The 19,543-nt window shown below is 41.2% G+C and overlaps 1 protein-coding gene across 1 annotated transcript in view; it reads left to right on the forward strand.

Annotated features, from left to right (window-relative positions):
- The first annotated feature begins 426 nt into the window (after positions 1-426).
- Positions 427-19,543, forward strand: part of LOC124553837 (neprilysin-2-like) — a 271,201-nt gene continuing 252,084 nt past the window's right edge. The window contains exon 1 of the mRNA XM_047127825.1: positions 427-807. Coding sequence (XP_046983781.1) covers positions 776-807 — 32 coding nt within the window. The 5' untranslated portion in view covers positions 427-775. The remainder of the gene's footprint in view (positions 808-19,543) is intronic.

A 19,543-nucleotide genomic window follows, 5' to 3' on the forward strand; every position in this document is an offset into this window, starting at 1 on the left:
TATATGAATAGAATAAGACCGATCCTTTTTATGGTGAATTTACAGTCAACAATTAATATGCGTATTACATTGCCTGTAGCAACCTATAAATTGTCTATGAAAGATAAAATGTCTATATGACAGCTGAAAAAAGGACAGATCAATGATCAGCGCCCTCTGTTGGGTCGGCCGGTCATTTAGGCGTGCACCGATCTTAAGAACTGAACCACTAGAGGGCTTTACATACAACGTGATATACCTCCCACGAGAAACTAAGAAGTTAGAAATCCCTCCAGTATGGATTAATTATCTTTAACTACGAACACGCCAATGAAATACCGCAGACATAGCCGGGAAGGAGATAAACTGGCTACACTTCCCCTCCCGCTGCCCCTTCCTTCGCCGCTACGTCGATTCCCCCATTTCACGGCCCGCTCACGGCACAACGCCATTGGCTGTCTGTCGCCTCCCGTTACGAACACTGCTGGTCTGCGCCTTCCCATCTCTGCGCCCGGCAGTCGCCGTCGGAAGCAACAGGTGGCTGCAGTGATTGGCATCATCTTTGCTGCCGTGTCGCGCAGACACGTCTCTGACACACGTATTGAAGAGCTTTGACGGCGATAGTACGAATCGTTCGTTGTTGCTTCGTGCGTTCTATTAACTGACGCTCCGACCTTCTGACTCGAAAAGCCGACAAACTGTGAGACAACGTGGAAAGTGGCACATGTTGCGAAATTATTAACTGGCCAGAGCTCGGAGTAGAGCATCGATCTTAATTTAGTTTTCTCCGCCCACAATGTCCAACAACACGACGCAGACCGTTGTAAAGTGAGTATCCTCTTTTTTTTGTAGTGACTTATCTCCTTTCCTGTTATTTTTACCTGTTATTTTACCATATTTCTTAGTGTGCAACATAAGTGCCATGAATCCGCTATTTGGTTTCTATATACTGCTGGGCCTACATTATATTCAACAGCCTCCAACCGTATAATAATGCCTTAAACACTTGTGTCTGTTTCTATTTCTCTCTTTCGGACCTGAATTTTTTTCACCAGGCAGGATATTTTTTATTTATTTTCGAATGCTCATAAATAATTTTTAATCATTATAGAAGCAAGCTGTTTATAAATATATGTATCCTTTATCATAATATACTTTATACACCCAGCTTCATTACGTGGACAAAATTAATTAATTTTACAATACATAAATGTTGCAATACATAAATTAATCATTCAATAATTCCCATGCAAAAGAACAATTATATTCTTCAATTACACAGTGGAATACAATTAAGAAACAGCTTCGGTGTATTCTGGCGGTTACGATCAGTAGCACATGCACTTGTTGATGCTTTTATAGCGACACAGGACAAGTGGCGGCACTTGTGCATGATATAAAGATTGAACAGTTGCAAATGTGTACGCGACGTTTCCATTGAGGAAAAATGTTTCTGTTGAAGTCAAGGTTCAAATTCAAATGGCTCTGAGCACTATGGGACTTCACAGCTGAGGTCATCAGTCCTCTAGAACTTAGAACTACTTAAACCTAACTAACCTAAGGACACCATACACATCCATGCCCGAGGCAGGATTCGAACCTGCGACTGTAGCGGTCGCGCGGTTCCAGACGAAGTCAAGGGAAATTAAAATTTAATCTACGCAATTGTAACCTGAAAGGGTTAAAATACAGGTGCGACTCGTAACTTGACAGCTAAGACAGATTTGCAATATTTTATCCGTAATTTTTTCCCTATAGCGCAATGTACCTTGGCTATATAGGCATACAGCACAATACTGTGAAATGTACGTGACACTCAGTGAGCTAGTAGACTAGAAAAAGCCAGACAGCGCTTAACTTTGGTGATCTGACGGGAAACGGTGCTACCACTGAGGCAAGCCCGTTGCGTTTACGGTCAATAAGGCGCATCTTAAGTTTTAGGCAATTTTTTTCAATAACATTTTTAACCATTTTTATTATTAGATTGCAAAGCCAGTCTAAAAAATGTTCTTATAAAGCTGAACTCACATTTAAGATCCTTGAAAATTGTCATCTGAACTTTCTTCTTCTTCTTCCTCTTCATCATCATCGTTGGCCTCTTCATATACTGGGTGATTCACAAAGATATGCAAATATTTTAATGTGTTATTCTACAAGTAAAACTAAAGAAAAGGGTTCATATAAAGATAGGTCCGCAAATGTTTAGTAACGGAGTTACAGCAAAAAAGATTTTGCCTGAAATTTAGCAACTTCGCTAATATGAAGCCATCGCTACACTTTACAAGGTTAAAGTAAAGCATGGTTTCCATTTATTTTGTTGTTATTGATCTGATGAATCTAATAAAACATGTCCCAGTCGTGTATCTGCAGTAATTTTCCAGAACATCCAGAGAAGCAAAGAAGTAATTTCGTAAAATTTTTGATTGATTAACTACTTAGCCCAATTCGATTTTTAAATTCCAGACAATTGCACAAACTTTTCAACGGAAGTTGCAGAGAATTTAATTTTGGAAAAATAATGGAAATAACATTAACTGAAACGGTATGAATGTGTCAGATAATCTGCTTTTATTAATGCCATAGCACACATGAATTCCTGTTAAACCGTAAAAAACAAAGCTCAGTGTCAAGGAAGTTGTACAGTGTACATACAAATTTACAATACACTCACAATAAATATTCAAAAATGTCCCCACCGAGTTCAATGCATTTAGCTGCACGTGTATGAACAGATTTTGTTCCTCTTTTCCGTTTCGCGAGGTTGTTCTTAATTTCGTCAACTGCATTCATAATTCGAGCAAGTAATGCCTCACGCGTACTGACTCTGTCCTCATAAACTATGTCTTTCATCCATCCCCATACACAAAAATCCACTGGCGTAAAATCGAGCGATCTGGGTGGCCATAGACTTGTAGCACCACGACCAATCCATTTCTGGGGGAAATGTTCATTTAAATGTATAGTAACGGCGAAGTGTGGAGCTGCGCCGTCGTGTTGACAATACATTTGCAATCGCGTAGCAAGTGGAACATCTTCGAGCAAGTGGGGCATTTATTCTTGAAGGAACTGTAAGTACGTCTCGCCTTTCCTCGGAAAATGAATGGTTCAATAAAGTGTGTGTTGATTAAATGATACACTTTTTGTTTATGGTAAGGATACAGATTATTGTACCTCACTGTACGCCATACCTTATATTGTGAAATGCCTAATCGTTGATACATCGTCTACTGCTACTCGGGCTACGCTGAACAGTATCCACAGTATCCTCATCATCGTCTTCACGTACCGACAGCTCGTTGTGATTATGAACGCTAGGTAGAGCACCTGTCTCGCGTTCGAAATACTCCTCTAACGCGCTAATGGTTCGTGTATTCCGAATGTTCCGAGTTGGGTAATCTTCAAACTACAGCCGTAGCATTACCATCGCATTTGCCATAAATATACATCATATCGACGTATTCCTCTGTCGTAAATTTGAAAGCCATCCTTATTTCATAAATAATATACAAATTACAACAGTTACTGCGTGGTTTCACTGAAACACACTGTTGTTATTATATTCTTTCACTGAACAATGCAGCAAACTAACTCGTTTCAAGATTAGGAAACGACTCAAACAACTGACTAGCGTTCGCAATCAATGACATAAACGCTTCTACATTGTTAATGGAAAGTAAATAATCCCTGGATGTTCTGGAAAACTACTGCAGATACACGTATGGGACACTTTTTATTAGACTCACCAAATCAATAACAACAAAATAAATGGAAATTGTGCTTTGCTTTAATCTCGTAAAGTTTTGTGATGGCTTCATAAGAGCAAAGTTGCTAAACTGCAGGCAAAATCTTTTATTAGCCGTAACTCCGTAACGAAACATTTGCAGACCTATGTTTATACGAACTTTTTTTCTTTAGATTTACTTGTAGAATAACATATTAAAATATTTGCATATCGTCGTTGAATCACCCTGTATAAGATGCGCCCTCACTGCCATCGAGAGCAGCACTTCATGAAATATTTAACAATAATGTCTTCTCGCACTCTAGACCAGGGGTCTCCAAACTACGGCCCGCAAGGGCCGGCAAACCAGCCCGCGTTAGCTGGCCGGACGTCCCCGGTATCCGGCCCGCCAAATATTTGAGGTGGTACCTGTACTGCCAACAACTGAGCTTCGAGGCCTATCACGACCAATACACCGCGACATTGTCGGAGCTCTATCTTTACAAAGCGGAAGGTCATGGTTAAACTTGTGGCTATCCACAATAAACAGACAGACCATTCTCCGTGCGATAGTGAAAAAGTAGTAGTCTGCCTAAACAAAATGCAATTGTACTTTAATTACTAAATTAAATACTCACAATTACACTGTAGTTCCACTAAAAAAGTCGTGCTATACGTATCTCGATTTTCAGATTTTCCTTGTCTATTCGATTTCAAACTTTCAATTGCCCCACACTTCGTCGTCTCACCTACTAGTACAGCACATAAAGCACTAAAAAACTCGTGAGACACTCGCAACATAGACACAGTCACGCAACAGAACCATCAAATATATGCTCTGGCTCTGCTACTCGCGACAAGACTACAAAACTAAACTTACTGTTGCGCCGCTTGAGATAACAATGCGTTGACTACCTCTGTTACGTCTTGCAGTAATAGTGTTGCTAACAATGATTTTGAGATTTCGTTAACTTTGCAGGACGCTTTCGTGAAGAATGTGCAGTGACATATTTTCTTGTCGGTGAAGTTCGCCAGAATAAAATACGCCAGAATTTCGGTCAGGTACGTTCACCAATCAAAATTATATAATTAAATAAAAATCGTAGTTCGTTTCAGTGCTAGCTATTCCCACAACCTTAGATTTTTGCGATTTCATCTTGCCTTTAGCCTTACATTACGGTAATCATGGAGTGCTAGGGTGCTTTAATCCCACTAGGACTCGTGGAGGAGTCAATGTGGCCCGCGGACTAAAAAGTTTGCAGAGCCCTGCTCTAGACCATGACTGTTTTATCCACTGACGCGCTTGTTTGATTGTAGGTCGTTTTAAAGCTCCATTTGGCGTGAATTCAGTTGGATTTCATCCATCATCCATCTGTTCCATTCCTCTCTCATGTAAACTTTAAATAGTTCATTTATCGAGACAGCAAGAGGCTGAAATTGCGAAGTAAGTTCTCCCGGAATAACAGCAAGCTCTGTATCTCACTGTTTCGATTTCTCTTTCACATATTGTTTCAAATGACTACTAAACTGATCTAGCACAAGAAGAGAACTCTTCTTCAATAAAGCACCTTTCTTCTACACTCCGATAATCCATTATTTCATAGCAGCCTTGTCCATCCAGTCCTTGTCATGTACGTGAGCAACAATACCTGGGCGAATTTCTGAAGGTTTTGGCTTTTTTTGCGCTAGAAAATGATCATTGGACTAATTTCAGTACCGTCAGCACAGCGTGAAAGGCCAACAGTGCAGTGTATTTTTTAAATGTCCACTTGTTTTTCTGGTTACAGTTTTAGCTCCTTTCATGGCAACAGTTCTGTTACTCGGCACATCAAATGTCACAGGCGTTTCACCCATATTTGCTACTCGGCTTAGTTCCACACGGGTCTTATTTCGATACGGAATAAAAACGACATGGAAAGATAATATTTTCTCTTCATACTGTTGTGGCGTTGTTTGAGATAGTTTGGTTTTGGCTTGCAAGCGAAGTTCATGGCGCTTCATAAACCTGTGTTGCTCCGCCCTTAAAGTCGGTTAAGTTGCACTATAGCACTAGTCTTTGAATGATTTTCGTATTAATTACAGTGCCATTTTGACGGTGTCCTTGAGTCGATTTCAATACGTCCTTTTCTAGTTTTGGCCATTTTGCATTCAGTTCTCTATTTGCACATTTAGTCTTCCTCCTTTTTTTCCTGTTCTTCCTTACTAGACCGCCAATCGCGAATAGTTTTTTCTGTTGGTGGATGGTGGAAGGCCGAAATGCCGCTCAGCTGCTGTTTTTCCATGTTCTTCTGCATACGCTGTTACTTTAAGTCTACAGCCCACATCATAAGAATACCGTTTATTTCCTGCCAAGAGCGAAACTACCTACTAATAAAAACATTGTACTGTTACTGAGAACACAAATCACTTTCAGTTCAAGTCACTGTCAGCGCAGCCTGCAGTGATGCATCATAGGCTAGACAGTGTGTTCTGGGTTTGTGATGGCGGGGCGGGAGGCAGACAGAGTTAACAAGCTGGTGAACCCCGGCAACTCGTGTTCGTCGCATGGTGTGTACTGCTGATGGCAGTTGACCCAGTGTTAAAGGTAGAGATAAGTTTCCCGCGGCGTCGAATATATGGCTAGTTTTAAGACTGCCGGGAATTTTAAACCAAACGCTGGAATAATTTATAGTATAAGAAGCACCTGAATTTTAGAGGCAATTTTTCGAAGGAAAACAATCCGTCTTTTAGTCGTAATCGGTTCTAGCGGCGACTTGAACACCAGCTGACGACGGCGCCGGGCAAAGCCGGAACTGCTTGGTCCCGTATGGCACCGACGCACGAGGGGGTATTTTGCCCTAAAAGCTGGTCAGAAGTCCGCTTTTGAAATGTGAGTAATTCCCAGAATGCGTGGCTTCCTGCTGTTGTCTGATAGAAGCGGCACTGCTGAGGCGGTGTGTTGCTTGCTCATTCTGTACTGATACGCGATACAGCCAGTCTGTACTTACGTCGCGCTTGCAGTACGTCTGAAGCTCCTCTACTGCCTTGAATTCACTCTGCGTTTCTGAATGTGCTAAAGTGTATTTTTACTTGAAATGTGGTGAAAAGCATATGGATTTCGAACATCCAGATATGTATTGTCATTTATAATTATTTTCATTCATACTATTTACTACTTTTATAGTAATCTTTTTTTTTGTAATAGATCAGCTTTTTTCCTGCATATTTGTTAATGTAGAGTGATAGAAAAGTCATTTCTCTGGTGGAAGTTTTTTTTAATAATAGCCGCTGAATACTGCAGTTTGATTTTATGCGATTGAAGATGCAACAGATCTACTAAAGAGACTGTGTAAACTTAGACTGTTCGTTTTCTTTTGGAGTAGCGCTGCGAGGTGTGGAATCCTTACCAGACAGGATTAACGGAATACAAAAAATGGTTCAAATGGCTCTGAGCGCTATGGGACTTAACATCTGAGGTCATCAGTCCCCTAGAACTTAGAACTACTTAAAGCTAACTAACCTAAAGACATCACACATATCCATGCCCGAGGCAGGATTCGAACCTGCGACCGTAGCAGTCCCGCGGTTCCGGACTGAGCGCCTAGAACCGCTAGACCACCGCGGCCGGCTTAACGGAATACATAGAGAAAGTTCAAAGAAGGGGAGCACGTTTTGTATTATCGAGAAGTAGGAGAGAGAGTGGCACTGATGTGATACAGGATTTGGGGTGTACATCATTAAAACAGAGGCGCTTCTCGTTACGGCGGGATCTTCTCACGAAATTTCAGTCACCAACTTTGTCCTCCGAATGCGAAAATATTTTGTCGGCACCGACCGACATAGGGAGACATGATCACCGTTATAAAATAAAGGAAATCAGAGTTCATACGGTGTTCGTTTTTTCCGCGCGCTGCTCGACGCTGGAATAATGGAGAAAGTAGTGCCAGGCACTAAAATGTGATTTGCAGAGTATACATGTAGTCACCTACAGAAAAGTCGTCTCCAGAATGAGTTCTTAAATCGTATTGGTTTTTATTCTAGGCCCTTCGGAAGTCAAAATTATGACAGGAAAAGAGAGATGTTCTGATAAAGAGTATGTAAAAAGATTGGACTTTATGAAAAATTATGTAGTATAAGGTCCTACCTTCCCTGGAGAAGGAAAGAAAGGTTTGAAACACAAACTGTGTTATATAAAAAGTCAGAATTTAAAAAAACGATGGCTTGCGTGACACAGCCTGAGAGTACTTTCTTAAAAAAATAACCATAAGTAGCTGAAAAGTACCAATAACAGTACGTGTTCTGGGATTCGAATTGGTAGCCATCAAAGTCGTTCGTAGAGTTAAGGGAATGCAGTAAAAGACGTAATACACACCTACTGACAAAATATTTTGGTGCTGTTGAATTAACGTATGCCAGTCAAATCAAGTTCCGAGAAACTGGAAATGTTGAGGGTTCCAAAGTGGTTAAAAATACTTCTTCACCTTCTACAACAGGCCCTAAATACAGGCAAGCATTAGATCGGAGTCATAGAGACTTAGAAGCAAAAAAATGACTTTCACGCATCTAAACCTTGTTAGTCTTTATGGAAGCCTCGCTGGAATACAAAATAATACGAGAAGCTGATAAGAAGGTACATCCCTGTTACAGCACACTTTAAGAGGTTAAAAAGCAATGCTACCTTGTGGTTTCGACGCGCAAGTTGCCGAAGTGGCGTCGGAGGCCCTAGTCACACGACATTTACATTTTACTTTGTGGCTGAATCCATCAGCAGACTGCAACATGACTGTAGATTCAATTTCCAGCTTTGTTTAATCACACATATGGGCGAATTGTATTATATTAGAAAGAGGTTTCAAATGATCTTCCAAATGGTGACATAAGCGCATTGGAATTTATCATTCAAAAGGGACAGCGTCGGTTAAATTTTCTGCCGGTATGCTTTCGCGCTAGAGGCCGTAGTTCTCGAATTATTGAAGAAAAACGTACAAAATTCACTTTCAAAGTCACATCCACTCCAACATTCAGTCCGTCAGGATTTCTAGTATGCTGTTAATGACAACTCCTTCCGACAACTGTACAAATATTTGTGACTGCATAAATTATATCCCACGTTCGATTTCGTTGGCATTTAGTGACTGGTCTTAATACGCCATCGGCTTAGCCGAGAACTTATAGATTGTATAAATTGTACCAAAAAATTTTGTGAACTTTCAGATGGTTGAAATGGCTCTGAGCACTATGGGATTTAACATCTGAGGTCATCAGTCCCCTAGAACTTAGAATTACTTAAACCTAATTAACCTAAGGACACCACGCACATCCATGCCCGAGGCAGGATTCGAACCTGCGACCGTAGCAGCAGCGCGGTTCGGGACTGAGGCGCCTAGAACCGCTCGACCACCGCGGCGGGCCCTTATGAATTTTAACATCATAGAATAATAACTACACTATTATACTCGTCAGGCTTTCTGACTGCGAAATTACTGTACTTGTAATGTTTATGTTTGGGTCGAGTTGTCAATGTAATTAGTTTATCGTAATATTTGCAAAAGCCGTTTCATTTCATAGCTCTCACGGGTACGCCTAGATTAATAATGTTCACTTCGTCTCCGACTATGCAGGTGGAGTAATAACCCGATCAACAGAGACCAAAATAGATCGAATGTCGAGAATACTTCGTGTGGTATAAATTTTTCTACATTGATTGGAGGTAGTGCTACAAACAACACACTAGAAATTCCGACTGGTGAGGGATGAGAGTGGGGATGGAGGTACGTTTGAATGTCAAATTTGTAAGTTTTTGTTCAGTAGCTCGAAAACCGTGGCCTCCAGCGAAAACGTATCCCAGTACAAAATTTATCTATATTACATCTTCTTCAAAAAAGATTCAATTCATTTTTTTTCTGTAGGACTAATAGTTTGTGCGAAGCGAGCGAGAGGATATGAAAATCTCGCTCGTGAGTTTTGAAGGCCAGACATAACATTGCGGGTTGCATAAAACGATATAGTTAGGGGAGCTGAATCGCCTTGCGTACCAGACCAGCATCGGAGTCGCGCAGCGTTGGATACAGGGCGCAGCAATGCGCTCAGTCGGGAAGTTTGCGATCGCCCCTTGTAATCTGAAGTGTAGTTCTTCTCTTAGCTTACCACTTGGTCGTGCTAATCGCTGTTTCTATGTCGTTAGGAGATATGTTCAGAAAAAAAGATTTGTCCTTTTATTTTATTTTTTTTCCAACCCTGAATGTCGATAATTTGACTTTGACATCAACGTTACGACTTTTTCAAGATTCAGTGTCGATAGTGAAACACTGATGTTAAAGCTCCCACCACAGATTTTTTTTTAATAGCGATGATCGTCGATCATCCCTAAATTAGTCATCTTCGCGAAAGACTGTTTACAACAGTTTCATCATGTTACTGCCTATATCAGCGCTGTATTTCGTGAAGGTGAGCCAAAATCGGTTGATAAAAACAAAATAAAAAATTAAGAAAAAGACATTTGTGCTCGGCTCAAGGTGTGTGACGTGACAGCTATGACAGCTCTTTGCTTAAATTTATGAGTTTTTAAGTGGTTTTTATGGTTTCTTGGTTACGTATAACTAATAATGGTGTATGTTGAAGCGCGGTGGCTAACATTACTTAAGAGCTAGGAGAAACTGAATTGTAGAGACGTACTACAAACTGCATCACAAGTTTTTCAGAACTGATTTGTAAGTGACGAAACAAAGTAAACTCTTTTATTCGCATCATATGCCTTTGCTAAATTCATTCTGATTGCTGCTCATTCCTGAATTAATTTAAGTGTATATTGAGAATATAATTGGACAGTAAAGTGCTATTCTAACTTGTGTATACTAGTTACGCAATCTCAGGCACAACTTAATTTCAAAAATACTGTCAGACGAGTGGAATACGTTACAAACGACGTTCTTGCGGTATAGTTTTGAATCGGCTTCACTAACATTTAACCACACTGCATATCTGAGAAAGAAATCCACAATTTTCGACATTGCGTTAAAGAAGTTCGATGATTTTCCTGATAGGCAGCACAGTAAATTTTTTTCAGTGACATTATACAAATCTCACAAGCCGAAATCACAGAGAACTTTGGCTTGGAGCGGGCTTATTTTATCAAAGACATTTATTAACATAAATTATGTTATATTAAAATGTTTTGTCTCATTAGCATTTCATACGAAAGAAGATTTTCTTGATAACAGTTTACCAAAAAAGGTACAGCAAGATTGGATTCCAGATTTATGTAAGATTTCATTGTTATAAGTAAATAAAAGTAATCATAATCTTTCACCGCGTACAATATTTGGGCGTGACTAGTAAAATTTTAAAGAAATTTATTTTTTTAAATTTTTTTATTCAATTAGATGGTACGACCCTGCATTCCTGAACCAACACTTCACCTGCCCTCTCTGGCGCTAGTCGAGTGCAGCTACTGAGTTGTTAGGTGATGGTGCTGAGACTCTTCATATGACAGTCACGTAATCCCGACCAACGTGACCGACAGTGTGGTGGAACGATAGACGGTGGTCTCCAGCAGGCCTCTATGCTGACACTGTCCAATTCTGACAGGTGCTGGCAGAGGTTTCTTCTCCTTGTATGAGGTACAGACGCGATATTCTCACAAAGTAACAAAATTCAAATGCGATTTCTGAATGTCAAACTCACAGCATGATCATCCCTTATATACAGAACATAGAGGGCATCACTCCTACATGCTATGTGCATGTGCTGAAATGTAAATAATTTGCATATCGAGGTACTGGATGCTTATAATTAAAGAGCAGATACTTATGGAGGTCGATGTGGGCTGTAAGTATCGTATGGTAGCGAAATTTGGTAGATATGTTGATGCATTTATACACTCTAGGTTCTGATGATCGAACGTCCATTCGAAAAGTAGGCCGCAACGGCCAACGCGCGTACCTCTCTTGCACACAGCATGGTCGCTACTAAACGAACCTTAAAAAAATCGTTAAGTCTCGCACTGTTGGTTCCACTGAAACCCACGCAACAATGCCTAATAGCTGCTGTGTGCCGCGCGTGCCAAGTAAGGAAGTTCCCGCACCGCACCCTGCATAAGAAACTTTTTGCAAGAGGTTGCCTCCTCCCTACCAGTGTACCTGTTCTACTCCGCAGTTTCGATAAACAGAAGTATAGCTTGCTCACAGGCTGTCTGAAAACTACCAGCATCCAAATTTATTTATGAGGTGCCGAGACCTGTTCTACTGCCACTTCTGTACATACCGTTGGTTGTATTGTGTTTGTCTTTCTGAATTTTTCTTTTATTTTAATTATGTCTATCTGTATGCTGTAATTCTCGTATTGTGTTATATGATGTTATTTGCAACTCTGTTCTTCAGCTATTCTACTGCTTATTATGTGATGTGCGGTGTTTGTCCTTCAATGTTTTGTTTTTTCTATAAGAGCAAATGTGTGTTTGTCATAACGTTATATTGTAGTTCTATTTGTAATTCTGTTCAGATGTCATTGTCATCACTGCCGCTGGTTGTCTGGTTTTCGTCTAATATAGCTTTTATTTTACTTTAAGAGTGTATTCATATGCTAACTTCGCCATTTTGTGCTATTCTGCTTTTTTGCTGTTTTTCTTTGGCACTTTATAAAAATAGTTGGCTGCATGGTACTTGTAACCCAGAGCCAAAGTAATGAAAAGGTTGTATTTCAGCAACGGAGCCGCGGTACGTCTGATCTGAGGAGGGTCGCGTGGTCGCCGGCCTTCTAAAGCGCCTGCCAAGGCAACACGGAACTTGGACCATTCGTAATTACCCTCGTCTTACTCGAAGAATGACGTCAGTCCCTAACTTATCTTAGTTATTTTCTCTTCTTTAATGCTATGACAAATGGCTTACACATTTACGAAAACGAGCGAAACCATCTGTAATAACAGCTCAGGTTATTCCATTTTCGTTTTTTGTAGCATCCCCACAATCACAGCAGAGCATCATATAGCCGATTACAGGTCTACGACCATTCTCGGATATATCTCAGTAGTTTGCAAACCCTTGTTGCGTGGTTGGACAATAAATTAGGAAAAAAAATAAACACTTTAAACCAAACCTCATCCCACAAGCCGTCCTTACGTAATGGAAGCTGCTACTGTCGGCAAAAAGAAATTTGCTCGTAACTTCTTTACTTTCTCTATAGCTTCTTTTTTTTTTACACGATACGAGGTCAATTCATCTTGTGATGTTTCGGAGCTATTGCAGTCTTGTTGCATGGCCTTCGTCTCTCCCTAATAACATGGCTGGTCACTAAAAAGGCAACAGACATGAAATTGGCATAAAATAAAATGGAAATGAGCGTATGGCATCGTTGGCCGGGAGGCCTCACTCGGGGGAGTTCGGCAGCCAAGAGCAAATCTTATCTCAGTCGACGCCACATTGGGCGACTTTTGCGCCGGTGATGAGGATGAAACGATGATGAGGACAACACAACACCCAGTCCCCGAACGGAGAAAATCTCCAACCCGGCCGAGTATCGAACCCGGGTCCGCTACCATCCAGCTAAGCAGGAGGACAAATTGGCATAAAGTGTACTACATATCGGGTGGTTGTAATTAAAGTGTAGTTACTAACACAGGTACTACTTGGTAGATATGCTGATGTGTTAATGTAGAACCGATCTGTGTTGTTCAATGTACCCCGGTGATGCCCCCACTCACAGCTGCCTGTGGAATAACTCCTATAGCGACAAAGAAATGCATTCTCGAATGTGTAATGAATGCTGTCAAATTCACATCTAGTGTCCTAGCAAATCCTGATGTAATAAACAAATCTGTTCAGAGCAAAACTCAAAATCCAACTAACTCTAAGAATGCCCTTATCTGCAAACATTATGCCAAGGCAACATTTCCATCGTTTATAGTTGCAAACTTGCAACGTATGATGTTATAGTTGTTTCTAATTGTGGAAACATAGGGAGAGCTGGTCTATGGCTTCCATTCAGTCCTTTGTTGACCAGTCTGGTGCGGCAGTTGAAGATATGCAAACGAAAGCCGAAGGTTGAAATTTTGCGTTTAAGAATCGTTGAAACAGGAGAATCGTGCCAACATACCGTCATTTGACTATCGAACAGACTCCCGCGTGGACAACATAGCAATGTGCATCCCTACCGTAGAGAAACAACTGAAAGATCTGAAAGCAAATAAATCACCAGGTCCGGATGGAATGGCAGTTCAGTTTCACGAAGAGTACTCTACGGCATTATATCCTTACCTAGCTTGCATTTATCGTGAATCTCTCCCCCCAGCACAAAGTCCCCAGTGTCTGGAAAAAAGCGCAGGTGACTCCAGTAGATAAGAAGGGTAAAAGAACAGACCCGCAAAATTCCTTAACTTCCGTCTGCCGCAGGATCCTTTGACCATGTTCTCAGTTCGACATTATCAGACTTTCTCGGGACAGAGAAATTAATGTCCACGAATCAGCACGGTTTTAGAAAGCATCGTTCGTGCGAAGCTCACCTTGCCCTTTTTCCACATGATATGCAGGGTATACTAAGAACTGTGGATGAAGGGCAACAGGCAGACTCCATATGTCTAGACTTACACAAAGCATTTGCCACAGTGTTCCGTTGCAGGCTGTTGAAGAAGATATGAGAGAGTGTGTGTGTGTGTGTGTGGCTCGCAGACTTCTTATGTTATATTGCCAGGTATGTTGTCCGTGACGGCTAGCGCTCCTCAGACAAAAGGATATCGTCAGGAGTGCCTCAGGAAAGTGTGCCGGACCGCTGTCGTTCTCTGTGTACACAAATGATTTGGCGGACAGGGTGGGCAGCAATCTACGGTTGTTTGGTCATGATGCCGTAGTGCACGGTAAGATGTCGAAGTTGCGTCACTGTAGGAAGGTACAAGGCGACTTAGAGAAAATTTACAGTTGGTGCCATGAATGGCTGCTAGCTCTAAATGTGGAAAAATGTAAAATAATGCGAATGAGTAGGAAGAACAAACCTGTAATGTTCGGATACAGTATTACCATTTATCTAATTGAGACAGTCAACTCGTTTAAATATCTGGGCTTACGGTAGCAAAGCGATGTGCAATAGAATGAGCATGTGAGAACCGTGGTAAGGAAGGCGAGTGGCCGACGTCCGTTTATTGGCAGAATTTTAGGAAGAGTGGTTCACCTGTATAGAAGACCGCGTATAGGACGCTGGTGACACCTATTCTTGAGTACTTCTCGAGTGTTTGGGATCCGTACCAGGCCGGACTGGAGGAAGACGCCGAAGCAATTCAGAGGCGGGCTGCCAGATTTGCTATCGGTAGTTTCGAACAACATGGTAGTGTTGACGGAGATGTTTTGGGAACTCAAATGTGAATCCTTGGAGGACAGGAGACGTTCTTTTCGAGCAACGCGGTTGAGAACATTTAGAGAACCGGCAACTGAGGCTGACCGACACCAGTTTGTGTTCTGCTGCAGTAGCAGTTACATAACTTGTTCGTAAAGCTACTGAGACAGCTTATCGTGACAAGCATCTGCAGTCTGTCTTTGGAAACATTGAAAAAAGTTCTAGAAACGGAGTGTGGACAGTGAAATACGCCTTGGGTAAAAGAAGATCAACTCATGAAAGACATAAGACCACCATTTTAGAGCAGTAACATACACGATGCAAATGTCATTAAGAGGCGATCAACCAAACGAGTGTTCTGGGAACACTACATTCCGTCGCATTTCATTCCTCTTCACCCTCCGCTGCGTCTCCACATTTACGGCAATGACTTCCAAAATTTGTTACAGCTGTCCGAAAGTCATCTACGGAATGTGCGAAGTGGTGCGATATATCCGAGCAAAACTTTGTTTAAGAAAGAATCATTGTTTACAAACCATGTCAATCTTCGCATTATGAACTAATGGTTACCTGAAAATCCACGACGACCCAAAGAGTCGCGTATCATGTCGTTACTGGAAACCCAGAATCTACTCTGTAGGAATCAACATGGATTCCGGAAACAGCGATCGTGTGAGACCCAACTCGTTTTATTTGTTCATGAGACCCAAAAAATATTAGATACAGGCTCCCAGGTAGATGCCATTTTCCTTGACTTCCGGAAGGCGTTCGATACAGTTCGGCACTGTCGCCTGATAAACAAAGTAAGAACCTACGCAATATCAGACCAGCTATGTGGCTGGATTGAACAGTTCTTAGCAAACAGAACACAGCATGTTTTTCTCAATGGAGAGACGTCTACAGACGTTATAGTAACCTCTGGCGTGCCACAGGGGAGCGTTACGGGACCATTGCTTTTCACAATATATATAAATGACCTAGTAGATAGTGTCGGAAGTTCTATGTGGCTTTTCGCGGATGATGCTGTAGTATACAGAGAAGTTGCAGCATTAGAAAATTGCAGCGAAATGCAGGAAGATCTGCAGCGGATAGGCACTTGGTGCAGGGAGTGGCAACTGACCCTTAACATAGACAAATGTAATGTATTGCGAATACATAGAAAGAAGGATCCTTTATTGTATGATTATATGATAGCGGAACAAACACTGGTAGCAGTTACTTCTGTGAAATGTCTGGGAGTATGTGTACGGAACGATTTGAAGTGGAATGATCATATAACATTAATTACTATTAAAAACAGTCTTGATCACGATTTATTTAACAAGACTGTTTTTAATAGTAATTATTTATAAGACATTGATCACTGCTGTTCCCGTAATGCATTCAAAAGTAATTCATATAACATTAATTGTTGGTAAGGTGGGTGCCAGGTTGAGATTCATTGGGAGAGTCCTTAGAAAATGTAGTCCATCAACAAAGGAGATGGCTTACAAAACACTCGTTCGACCTATACTCGAGTATTGCACATCAGTGTGGGATGCGTACCAGCTCGGGTTGACGGAGGAGATAGAGAAGATCCAAAGAAGAGCGGCGCGTTTCGTCAGAGGGTTATTTGGTAAGCGTGATAGCGTTACGGAGATATTTAGCAAACTCAAGTGGCAGACTCTGCAAAAGAGGCGCTTTGCATTGCCGTTTAGCTTGCTGTCCAGGTTTCGTGAAGGGTGCGTTTCTGGATGAGGTATCGAATATATTGCTTCCCCCTACTTATACCTCCCGAGGAGATCACGAATGTAGAGTTAGAGAGATTCGAGCGCGCACGGAGGCTTTCCGGCAGTCGTTCTTCCCGTGAACCATACGCGACTGGAACAGGAAAGGGAGGTAATGACAGCGGCACGTAAAGTGCCCTCCGCCACACACCGTTTGGTGGCTTGCGGAGTATAAATGTAGATGTAGATGTAGAGTGGATGAAAACAACGCTCTTGGCCTATTAACGATTGGTGCGTGTCTTGTCAAGACTCGAATAACTGGTCCCTGTTTTATTGATGCGACTCAATTATTTATTTTATTTTTATTTACACAAGTTCCGCAGGGCCAAATTGAGGAGCAAATTTCCAAAGTAATGGGACTTATCAGTACAGGAAATTACAACATAACAGTAATAAGAGGTAAAAATAAAATGTTTATGAACCAGAAAAAAGTGAAGCCGTAAGTTTAAGTAAACACAATCAACAATACAACAAGAATCAGCTTAATTTTTCAAGGACATTATCGACAGAAGGAGTGACCGATGTGGAAACTCTTCACTTTCGATTTGAAAGCGCGTAGATTACTGCTAAGATTTTTGAATCCTTGTGGTAGCTACTGAAAATGGATGCAGCAGTATGCTGTACACCTTTCTGCACAAGAGTTAAGGAAGTCCGATCCAAATTCAGGTTTGATTTCTGCCGCGTATTAGCTGACTAAAAACTGCTTGTTCTGGGGACTATGCTGATACTGTTAACGAGATATGACAGTAAGGAATACATATATTGAGAAGGCAATGCCAAAATACACAGACTCGTGAACAGGCGTCGACAAGAGGTTCGTGAACTTACACAACTTCTCGCACAAACCGCCGAAAATGTCCTTTTAGAACAGAAAGAGGTACCCAAAAATATAATACCTTACGACATAAGCGAATGAAAATAAGCAAAGTAGACAAATTTTCATGTCGAACGATCACATACTTCAGATACTGTTCGAATAGTAAAAATGGCAGCATTCAAGTCTTTGAACAAGATCTTGAACGTGGGCTTTCCACAACAGTTTACTACCTATCTGAACACCTAGAAATTTGAACTATTCAATTAATATTCCAATTCTGTGAAATTAAAACGTCAGGTTTCGTTGAATTGTGTGTTAGAAACTATAAAAACTGAGTCTTGCTGCGATTTAGCTTTAGTTTATTTTCTAAAACCATGAAGTTATGTCATGAACTGCACTATTTGAAACCGAGCCAATGTTGTACACAACATCGTTTACTAACAAACTAGTGTCATCAGCAAACAGAAACATTTCAGTGTTACCCATAATACTAGAGGTCCCCCCCCCCCTCCCCCCCATTTGACCGTACCCCGCCCAGACCCGACATCATAGCCATTCGCAACATTGTGAATAATGAACTTTTGAAGTACACTCAAGTATCTCGAGCTCCTCAGATACGCTGCTGCCTCAGCTACTGGAAGACATCACACTGCACCAGACATAAGGCAGTTCCTCCCATCCCCACCTGGAGAGCTTCGGAACAGGCGTACAGGCAACGCAAAATGGTCCGTACACTCACAAGACTTGACACCTATGTACTTTTACCTTTGACGAAAATTAAAACAAAGACTACTCCTAAAGGCAACAAATGCATTATAACGCGCACATGTGGCTGCCGCTAGCTCCAGATGAAATTCGACGTGCAGTATTGTTTCTCCGTTATCGCTTTACATTGTGTAACAATGGTCTAGGTCAACATTTTCAGCACTTGGTATGAGGGCCGTGATAATAAACAAGTGAATCGTGGCTAAGTTACAATTTTGCTTATGTTTGCTTTAATAGGGCAGACGTTCGTGGAACCTCTTCTCCTGGTAGCCAGTACTTTGAGGTACTGTTAACTTATACTATTTGATAAAGGCCCATACTTGTTACGTCGTTGAAGTTCTCTTAGAAGCTTCTGTTAAATGACAGAGAAAAAGTATTTAATATATAATTCCATCGGAAATAAACAAAGTCGGTGGCGTAATTCGGCGACTGTGAACGAGAAAATTACTTAAAAACGTCAAGAAATTCGGAACGCTCTCCGTTATAACTTGGCGAAAACCATACCTCGATATATTTGTTCATTCTGGATACATCTGGGCCGGTCTGCTGCCTCGCTCTGTGTTGCTGTGATAGTGGGTACAGTGCCCACCTTGTGAAGTGTGTAACCTCACACCTCGTAATCGGCCTACTGGATTGTGGTATAACTGACCGTGATAACGTATGCCCAATTACATTTTAGAGTAAGTAAGGCTATCGATGCCAAAGGAAAATAAAAGTTGGAGAGAAAGTGCACAACGGGCCCTTCTGAAGGAAGAATCTGTTCTAAACCTAATCTAAAGACTGATGATACCTTTGAAATGGGTGGAATATACTGGAATCACTCACGAACCATACATGGGGGAAAAGGGTGGAACATAATATTTACAGTACTACAAAAATGATTGATAATACAAAGAAAACACTGATTAGCTAAAAAGGGAATACTTAAATGTTCGCCAGCCTGCTTGGGCAATGAATCTCCAGAATCTTAAGGAAGGTAATGGCAAAGAAATTCAGGCAAATAATCACTGGCATGGCAACAGAAGTTTTTCACACTTTTCCACACCTCAACAGTTGACGAGAAAGTGAACCAGAAACCTCTGAGTTTCCAGTACTTGTTTTGAAATACTAAATTTTGAAAGTAATATTAATCCTTTAACTGCTCTGGACGTGTCAACGCGCGCGCCTTTGTACCTGTCCCTGTGTGCTCTGAACGTG

This window comes from Schistocerca americana, chromosome 11 (assembly GCF_021461395.2).
Source record: "Schistocerca americana isolate TAMUIC-IGC-003095 chromosome 11, iqSchAmer2.1, whole genome shotgun sequence".
Classification (NCBI taxonomy): Eukaryota; Metazoa; Arthropoda; class Insecta; order Orthoptera; family Acrididae; genus Schistocerca; species Schistocerca americana.